The 10276-nt window shown below is 46.5% G+C and overlaps 1 protein-coding gene across 1 annotated transcript; it reads right to left on the minus strand.

The window, feature by feature from the left end:
- Positions 1 to 165: 165 nt before the first annotated feature.
- Positions 166 to 8142, minus strand: LOC138206035 (uncharacterized). Its single transcript, XM_069162481.1, has 4 exons — positions 7341 to 8142; positions 7122 to 7265; positions 5910 to 6094; positions 166 to 5124 (listed from the first exon to the last, which is right to left on the minus strand). The coding sequence occupies exons 1-4, from the start codon at positions 7414 to 7416 to the stop codon at positions 4246 to 4248; spliced, it is 1284 nt and encodes a 427-aa protein (XP_069018582.1). The 5' UTR covers positions 7417 to 8142; the 3' UTR covers positions 166 to 4245.
- Positions 8143 to 10276: the final 2134 nt, after the last annotated feature.

Here is a 10276-nt window from a genome sequence, read left to right on the forward strand (position 1 = left end):
AGCAGATGTAGTAGAACATCCTGGTACTTGTAGCATCCTACATTTTACATCCCGAGTATTGGGACGTACTAAATAGTATTTTTCCACCAACGTTGTATTTTGGAGGATTTTCTTGAAACCACTTTCTTCTGTAACATTTCATTCAGTCAGTCAACACAACAGCTGTCGAGTACATCCGTTTCTTTAATATTTCAACAGTACAAATTAAATCTGACTTAAGAAACATGACATGAGAAATACATTGCTTCATATTTCTGTATTCATTGAGAACATTCTGGGCCACTGAGAAATCACCTGAGAGAACGAGTTAGAAAACCTACCGGGTTTGATATGAGGACATTTACAACGAGGGAGAAATCAGAAGTGCTGAATCTCTGCGGTTCCTTGTATGTGCATTAAAACATCCATCCAGAAATATATCATCTTTTTCAGCCTCACCGCCGCCTGCATTAGTAAAACACTGGTACTGCACACTAATGACGAGCAAATACATCACAGCAAAGACCACTTTACTCAAACGTAGTGTTCTCAAAATAAAACATCCCAAAATATTCAACATTTCACAACATATCAAGAGGTTAAGTTCATACAAAGTGTGCAATTTTCCACGTACGGTCACGAGATGACTCCGAATGAAGGCACCGGACTTTGAGCTTCCGCCGCACCGTTCCCATGACAACCGAACCGTGCCGCCGGTGATCCGCGTCGCGCCCGCTTCAACTCATCCTCACCGAGGGTTTCCACGACATCGCTCACGATAACATCGGAATAATCTTCAACATGATTCATAAGGTGATGATGGAAACTTGTGAATGTGCGTCACGTTACATGTCACAAGTCACATGTTACATGTCACGTGTCACGTGTCACATGTCACATGTCACATGTTACGTGTCACATGTTACATGTCACGTGTCACATGTCACGTGTCACATGCGGCACTCACATGCAGCAACAAGCACGGCTGACAGTGGAAGAGTTTAATACAGATTCTGAATCTCTGGTTGTTTACAAACTAAAGAACCAACTCGGGGTTCATTTTTGTCACATTTATCGCAAAAATAACCTGAAATATTCAGATATTTTCAGGTTATTTCACCTTCTACCATAAAACAGTCCCTCCAGGAAATCATCATCTTGCGATCACAATAATTCATGCAATGTTTTTCACAAAAAATGTCGACAGCAGCAGCTGTGCTGCAAGTATCACAACATAAAGTCTTTTCAAACAAAACTGACTTTATTAATAAAAATACCTCCTCAGTGACACTCAAAGAATCATCTCATCAGCGTTTGCAGAATTACTGGATGTTAAATGAGTTTTCTCCACACGTCCAGTTATCAGAGACGTCTCTTTGTTTGTTTCATCCAGCAGGTCTATGTGTTGAATGAACATGAATTAAACAGCATCTAAAGCTCTTATTTTGAAAGGCTGATGTAGTCCTTGTTTCTATATTCCAGTCACAGACGCTCTGTTCTTCAATTTTTCAACAAGTAAATAAAAAATGTTTTCCTTGATTTGCAATTTTTTTCAAATTTTCCCAAATTCACTTAAAACTGTAAACTGTGTCACAATTTTTAAGAAATTCAAGCATTTTTTGATCACAGCAATAAAAAAAAAATACTGGAGGGACTGATAAACCAAACTAAATATCTGGATTAAAAACCAAATCAAAAGAGCAAAGAAGAACTGTCATCACGCTTCTTCTGTTCACCATCCGTCCCTCCATCCAAGTCAAAATTCAACAGTAATATCTGCCTGCTGATAAAACTGCTTTAATATTTCTATCTTTGACAGGTTGGACGTTCAGGTCGGAGCAGGAGGGGACCATTTTTAATCACACACGAATAGTTTGGATAATCAAATCTAAACAAACTCAAGTTGGACACATTTCAGGCGTCTTTGCATTTTAAATAGTAATAAAAATTGCACTTGACTTATTGTCCCCATGTAAGTATCTGAGCACAACAAGACCATATATGGAGATATGCATGAAATCAAACTCATATCAACTCCTTAAATTGCATCTTAAAACGACAGCAGAGCAGGAGAACGTTCATCTGATGTGATCGAATAAAACCTGCTCGAACACCGAGCTGAAGGCAGGAAACAGTGAAGGTGGTGAAGGTGAAGCAGGTGGAAGAGGTGAAGGTGAAACAGGTGGAGGAGGTGAAGGTGAAGCAGGTGGAGGAGGTGAAGGTGAAGCAGGTGGAGGAGGTGAAAGAGGATTAAAGTCGGTTCTCTTTCTGTTATTCTGAATTAAATTCATAAACATTGTGTTTACCTTCTACACCCTTTTTTTATCATAAATCACACAACACCTGTCAGACTGGGATTATTTGGGATTATTTGGGATTATTTGGTCTCATCAATGGCATCTCTCTCTCACCCAGACATAAAAGGGAGGAGGTTAAATTCACATAATCTGGTATGAAAATAAACATCTTAAAACAACTTTTTGTGTTTCAGGCACGGACTGTAAATCTACTCAAACATGTATTCATCCGGAGTATTTCCAGATTTTGGCCTTTGATTGTGAAAAATGTCCCACTTTGATCCGTTTTGTCAAAAAAGTAAATTAACCAACAACAATTTTCACAATCGGTTAATCTTTTAATTTAAATATTAAAGTAGAATTTGCTGCTTTTGTATTTAAAAAATAACCAGACTTCTAAAACAGTGACGGGGACGAACACACACACACACACACACACACACACACACACACACACACACACACACACACACACAATCTCATTCATACACAGAGAGAGAGAGAGAGAGAGAAACAGCATGAAATAAGCAGCAGAAGCAGGTTGGACTTAAGCTTGTGATAGAAGCTCATGAATCAGTGATGTAATGTAGTCGGTGGTATTAATATCTGTATGACCTTTGACCTTCATATCTGCGCTGGAGCTGCAGCTTTAAATTCAACAGGGTTTGAAACCAAGTCATTATTTATCCAAACAAATATTCTCCCAGCAAAAACAAAAGAAAGAAGAGAAAACAGAAACACAAATGACACCCTCTTACATCATCATCATCACATCTTTGCAGGTTGTTTAAATCTAAATAAAACGGACGGCAGTTCACAGCTCACATCAGAAATCTTTTCCAGAACGGATCTTGAGTGACAGCTCGTATTTCGGACTTCACAAATTAGAATTGAGGATCAGCAGCAACAGAACCAGACAGAAAAGGTTCAGTTTGTATCACGACTCTTCAGATAAAAACAAGCGTCACGGTGGTTTGTGACCACTAGAGGTGCTGTGGAGCAACGCTGTGATCAACAGCCTCCAGTGTTTAGTGCTTTCTGTTTGCATCCTGCACTCCTTCACACAGTTTAATAATGTAGTGCATGCAAGCCAAACTTTACACCTGATGAAGAACAACTCTGTGTAAACACGACTGTGTGGAGTTATTTAGCATCTGAAAGAAGAAGAAGAAGAAGAAAACAGTCACCAGAAAATACCAGCAATGAGGCAAATAAAAAGGTTCTCTAGAGGCTCGAATGTTCTCCGTGTGGAAGGACTCCTACAGCTGCGATGTTTACCTGCCTCCACTATTTTTATGCAGCAGTGTTTTTGTGCATCAGGACATTACCCCCCCTCCCCCCCCAGCTGAATTTATCCACCCTATAAAGCACCAACTGCATGAAGCTCATCAGCCCACATTTGGTTTCACACACAAGCCTGATGTCCAATAACTGGCAGTGATGTCACCAACCTGATGTGCTGTGCGCGCACACACACACACACACACACACACACACACACACACACACACACACACACACACACACACCCTTTCTGTTCCACATGTGAACGGGGGCGGCGGCCTAATGACTAATAACCCACCCCGTACTGGTATGACATCAATAATCCCCTGAGATCACCCGGTAAGAAAGTCCCCTGATAAAGAACAGCAACACGACGCCATGGACCACGACTGAAGCGGGACTATATCAACTACACAGCCAGCACGAGTACACTGTTATACCAAGAAGCTCTACACAGCACGGTGAAGTCTACTGCATCTCCTGTTGGGTGAGGATGGAGACGGGAAAAAAATCTCAAATAAAATCACAGCCAGGTCACATTGAAGAGGAAAATACATCGAATTCAGAACTTTCACAACCACTGAACTGAAGTGGAGACGATAAGATCCAGTCTGCAGCTGCGCTCTTGTCTTTGAAATATCTAACACCACGGGAGGAGCGGAGAAGGAGCCGTCGGCGGGCCGGGTCAGGTCCAGGCCACTTTGCGTGAGATGGCCTGTTTGAAGCACTCCGGGTCCACGTTGCCGGGCCGCAGCGCTCTCTCCAGACTCACCAGGACGTTCTGGTGGCACTCTCGGATGTTGACCGGGTACTTGGCCCTCAGCAGCTCGTAGGCGGCGATCAGTCTCATGTTCTGCTTCACCATCAGGTACTGGATGATGCACGTCGGCGCCAGCGAGAAGCCGTCCCGACAGTGGACCAGGACGCGCTTCCTCTTCTCCGTGGAGGCGTTGATGCACTCGTTGATGTCCTCGAAGCAGCGCTGCTTCAGCGCCGGGCCGTCGCCCAGAGCGTCCGGCACGTCTCCGATGTCCACCTTGAGGCGGGACCAGCTGTGCCGGGCCCCGCGGGAGCAGGTGCAGGGGACGAGGCTGAGGGTGGGGCCCGGTTCTCCCGGCACGCTGCTCATGTCGATGATGCTGTCGATGTTGTTGCGGCACAGCGTGCGCCCGTTGTACGCCGCGTTCAGGTTACCGACGTAGATGTAATCCGTCACCTTGGAGATGACGGGTTCAGAGTACTGGAAGTGTTCAGGGCCGCCGGGTTTGGGCTCCGGCGTGTCGGGGCCCCGGGCTCCGGCGGGCCCCGTGGCGGCTCTTCTGCTGTAGTTGCGCAGCTTCTTGGAGCCCGAGCGAGACGGAGGGTTGGAGTCGGACTCGGAGCTGCTGTTCCAGGGCGGAGAGAAGAGAGAGAAGCGGCTGGAGGACTTGCTCTTGTTGAGGATCTCCACCGGGCTGGACAGAACCGAGCTGGACGCCGTGGTGGAGGCCGGAGCGCAGAACAGAGAGGCCCGCTCCAGAGAGCCGGTGCTGCTGGCGGCTCCGGCGCTGTGAGCCTGCTCCATCTGCAACAAGCACAAACACACCGACATGTTTCCAACAAACATCACATGGACCGCTTTTCTCCGTCTGGGAAACAAAACTTACATCAACCCGGCAGACAAGATGTCAACTTCTTGTTGACACACAGCACACAAACTAATTGGTTCTGGTATGAAGAGGAGAATCAGGGAGGACGCTCATGACATCACATCCTGCTCGTCACTGGACCGGTTTGGATTGAACACATGACACGGTGCTAAAATGTTAAAAACACACGAGTCCATGGATATCTTTGTTCCTCAGACATCTTTGTTCATCAGATATCTTTGTTCACCAGATATCTTTGTTCACCAGATATATTAGTTCATCAGATATCTTTGTTCCTCAGATATCTTTGTTCACCAGATATCTTTGTTCACCAGATATCTTTGTGTGTTGTTCATCAGATATCTTTGTTCATCAGATATCTTTGTTCCAACCAGACTGAGCCAGCTGATCAGTTTAGTGTTTCTATGTTCTGTATTTATTCAGTTTGAGAAACCATCTCTAGAAACCAATAAAATGGACTAGAAATGCCAAAACTGACCTTCAAACACCCTCTGGTGTCATTTTGCAAAAGCAAAACTTTCCTGTTTTCATATAATTTATTTTTGTGAAGCAGTTATTTATTTTGGTTCAGATTTACTCCTGACTCCAGGACAGACAGGTGTGTGTGTGTGTGTGTGTGTGTGTGTGTGTGTGTGTGTGTGTGTGTGTGTGTGTGTGTGTGTGTGTGTGTGTGTGTGTGTGTGTGCTGGTGGACACACACCTGAGCTTTGAGGTTGTTCTTCCACTCCTGTGTCTCCAGGGCCTTGAAGCGTCCGCTGCTGTCGGAGGAGACGGACACACAGAGGGGCCGGTGGGCCCGGGGGGGGAGCTGGGGGGTGAGGGCCACCGGGACGGGCCTCATGTCGGTGTGCTCACTCCTACTCATCATGAGGTTTGGACAGGAACCTGAGACACAGGAGGAGGAGGAGGAGGAGGAGGAGGACGAGGAGGAAGAGGAAGAGGAGGAGGAGGAAGAGGAAGAAGAAGAGGAGGAGAAGGAAGAGGCGGAAGAGGAAGAGGAGGAGGAAGAGGAGGAGGAAGAGGAGGAGGACGAGGAGGCGGAAGAGGAAGAGGAAGAGGAAGAAGAAGAAGAGGAGGAGAAGGAAGAGGCGGAAGAAGAAGAAGAGGAGGAGGAAGAGAAGGAAGAGGAAGAGGAGGAAGAGGAGGAGGAGAAGGAAGAGGAGGAGGAGGAAGAGGAAGAGGAGGAAAAGGAGGAGGAGAAGGAAGAGGAGGAGGAGGAAGAGAAGGAGGAGGAGGAAGAAGAGCACATGACTGATCAGTGAGGGTCACTGATCAACTTCATATTGAACTTTCGTCCACTGATAAGCTGTAATGTTCACTGATTTAACTACATGTTAAATCTCCTCCTCCAGGTATCAACCATCTGATGGAGGAGGAGGTGATGGAGGAGGTGGTGATGGAGGAGGTGGTGATGGAGGTGTTGATGATGGAGGAGGTGGTGATGGAGGTGTTGGTGGTGATGGAGATGGTGGTGATGGAGGAGGTGGTGATGGAGGAGGTGGTGATGGAGGTGGTGGTGATGGAGGAGGTGGTGATGGAGATGGTGGTGATGGAGGTGGTGGTGATGGAGGAGGTGGTGATGGAGGTGTTGGTGATGGAGATGGTGGTGATGGAGGTGGTGGTGATGGAGGAGGTGGTGATGGAGGTGTTGGTGATGGAGGTGATGGTAGGTGTTGGTGATGGAGGTGTTGGTGATGGAGATGGTGGTGATGGAGGAGGTGGTGATGGAGGTGATGGTAGGTGTTGGTGATGGAGGAGGTGGTAGGTGTTGGTGATGGAGGTGTTGGTGATGGAGGTGATGGTAGGTGTTGGTGATGGAGGAGGTGGTAGGTGTTGGTGATGGAGGTGTTGGTGATGGAGGTGATGGTAGGTGTTGGTGATGGAGGAGGTGGTGATGGAGGGTTTCACCTACCGGCACATAGTGAGCGGGTGATGGCCTGAATCTGGAGGCTGTTCTGGGTTCTCGCCAGGTTCTGGAGGGTTCTCGCCAGGTTCTGGAGGGTTCTCGCCAGGTTCTGGAGGGTTCTCGCCAGGTTCTGGAGGGTTCTCCCTACACCTGCGGAGGAGAGGCCGCCATGCGATGAACTTCACAACCCAACACGGGACTAAGTCAGAAAGGCTCCGGACTCACCGATCCGTCCATCCGGCTTGCAGAGCACCTTTCGGTCCGGAGGGTTGTCTTTGGTCCGCTCCTCCTCGGCGTCCATGTCGCGCCTCCTGCTGCCAGAAGCCCATGACCCCGGACCAGGAGGCCGGCCGAGCTCCTCTTCAGCTCCATGCTGCTAGCATCACGGGCTACAGTTAGCTGCTAACAGCGGGCTAACTCCGCGTCAGCCGACCAGCCAGCCAGCTAGCTCCCCGAGAGTCATGTTGTCGGGCCGGAGGCTGCTGGATGTCGGTGGTCCGTCGGTGGTCCGGAGGCTCTTTAACTGTCGATGGTCCGGAGGCTGCACCGGACTGAAGCGTTCACACCGGCGGGCCGGACCAACATGAGGACCGGAACAGTTCCCTCATGTCACCGGTGAAACACTGAACGTTATCTGGAGCGTTAGCTTCCGTGACCCGCTGTTGGTCGGTCGTTTAACGGGCGCCGCAAAAAAAACACACAAAAACCGAGTTCTACCGAACTCTACCGAGTCCTACCGAACCCTACCGAACTCTACCGAGTCCCCTACCGAACCGTACCGAGTTCTACCGAACCCTACCGAACTCTACCGAGTCCCCTACCGAACCGTACCGAACCCTACCGAGTCCTACCGAACCGTACCGAACCCTACCGAGTCCTACCGAGTCCCCTACCGAACCGTACCGAACCCTACCGAGTCCTACCGACACAACACGAGCCAACGTCGGTGTCCAGCACCGTACGGGTGATCCTTCACACGGAGCTCCGGTGACTCGGTCGTCCTGCAGCATCACCGCCGTGAGCGCGAGCCCGACCCCCCGCCGCGCGGACTCAAACGCGGCTCGCGAGCGCTTGTAGTTGTTGCCCTGAGTTCAGTCTTACAGGGTGTGTAATACTTAGTACCGTTTTATTGTTACCCTGTTCTGGCATGATATGTACCACTTAACAATCTTCAACAAATAAACAACTAAGATTGTGGCTTGTGTTTGTAAAACGCGATGAACAACAGGTAACTGAGCGCGTAATAAACCTCCTGTCAGACTCAACACGGGGCACACGGAATAAACCTCCTGTCAGACTCAACACGGGGCACACGGAATAAACCTCCTGTCAGACTCAACACGGGGCACACGGAATAAACCTCCTGTCAGGTCCAACACGGGGCACACGGAATAAACCTCCTGTCAGACTCAACACGGGGCACACGGAGCTTCATATTAAACCTGGTTCGATTATATTACCGGCGTCTCCCGCATGGGTGGTGTCTGTCAGTTTCATAATGAACTGAAGCCGAGCTGCACTCATTATATTCAACAAACACAGATCGAGTGCACTTACTTACGCACATGTAATAATGCGACATTTTAAGAAGAGATTTTTCTGATACTAATAACCCTTTTTTATAAATCAATTCATACACATCCAAGAGCAGAACACACAAGGAACATAATCACAAGATCACGTGACATTAGCTGAAGAAATTATGTTAATAAATATATTAATAAATGCAGAAAAATATATAGACAGAGGTGCCTTGACAATGGACAGAGGAAGTACATGTAAATGTGCCTTAGAAATAAGCAGCACAACTGTAAAATCATTTCTGAATGTCAGATGATTCATCATTTATAAGGATAGGATGCTCCATGCTGTTGTCTGTCAGGTTGTCTTGAAAATATGTCATTGATATCACTTTAGTAATAATAATCAAAAACCCAGAAGCACAATCTTTTTTTTCATCTTGTTGCTGAAAATCATAGAATTGATCATTTGATTAGGAGCCTCACACAGAAACTAATCACACTGAAGCAGGGTTTTACTTTTACTTTCAGCTTTTGCACAGCAACACTATTTAACACTATTTCAAAGCCAAAGTAACTTCGGCTGCATGTTTCTCCTTCACAAGCGCTGCTGAAGGACAGAAAGATGGAGCCACAGCCCGGTCATGACAACCACCTAACAATATACCATTCCTCCCATAAAGCAATGATTTCATGGAAGCTTTATTTGTGTAACAGCTTATTAAATGTTTATTTAATTGACTATAAATCTAAAAAAAATCCAACTGACAGTGGTCAGAATCATAAAAAATCGGGACATCCTCACATCTGTAAGGTCAAAACAGGTTCCTGTATGTCATGTTCCCACACAGTTAATAGATAATCTGCACAAATAAATCAGCCCTTTAGTCTGACTTAACAACCATCAGTTTGGAAAAAGTATTTTTTGTTGTTCCCTTCACAAAGACTTTTGCCTGATGTGAACTCAGCAGTCATACTTAAGCTGCCTGGTGAACTACAGAAGAATAAATGCTGATTAAAAAACACACTTTCATGTCAGAAAAGCTCCACAAAATAAAACCACAGATTCAACAGAAAGTGTCACTGCAGTTGGAGCTGTGTAGAAGAAACCATCAGTGACTCACCGTGTGTGAAGCTGGTTGTTCCTCAGTGAAGCAGCAGCTCCTCTGAAAACATCTGATCTGGAGCCTGGGTTTTTCTCCCCTCTTCTTCATCTTCTTGTGTTTAATTGGACGGCCCAGGTCTCTCTCCAGGTATCCTGGTAACCCGCCGATCTGCTGATGTCGCTGCTCTCCATAATGAAGTGTGAGTGTATTGAACGGCCTTTGTGTCCAGAAGGCGATGAGATGAACATCGTCTGCCGTGACGGGATTCAACACCAAGGAACGATCAGCTTCTCTGAACTCTTCTTATCGCAGATGATCTTATTATTTAACTCAAATTATTATTTCAATTTCTCCTCTATATTTTTACAGTTGCTTGAATTTATACATTATAACAGCGTTGTATATAAAATCAAGGATTAATAAGTTGTTGTTTTTTACGTTGTACTAAGTGCTTTCTTAGTGTCCAGAAACTGAAGAGATGCTCCTCATTGTCAGAACTGAAGATTAAAAAAAAATAGAGATAGAATTCAGTGAT

The sequence above is a fragment of the Embiotoca jacksoni genome, unplaced genomic scaffold (assembly GCF_022577435.1).
Source record: "Embiotoca jacksoni isolate LCO1_2020_lvr unplaced genomic scaffold, fEmbJac1.0.p SCAF_3, whole genome shotgun sequence".
Lineage (NCBI taxonomy): Eukaryota > Metazoa > Chordata > Actinopteri > Embiotocidae > Embiotoca > Embiotoca jacksoni.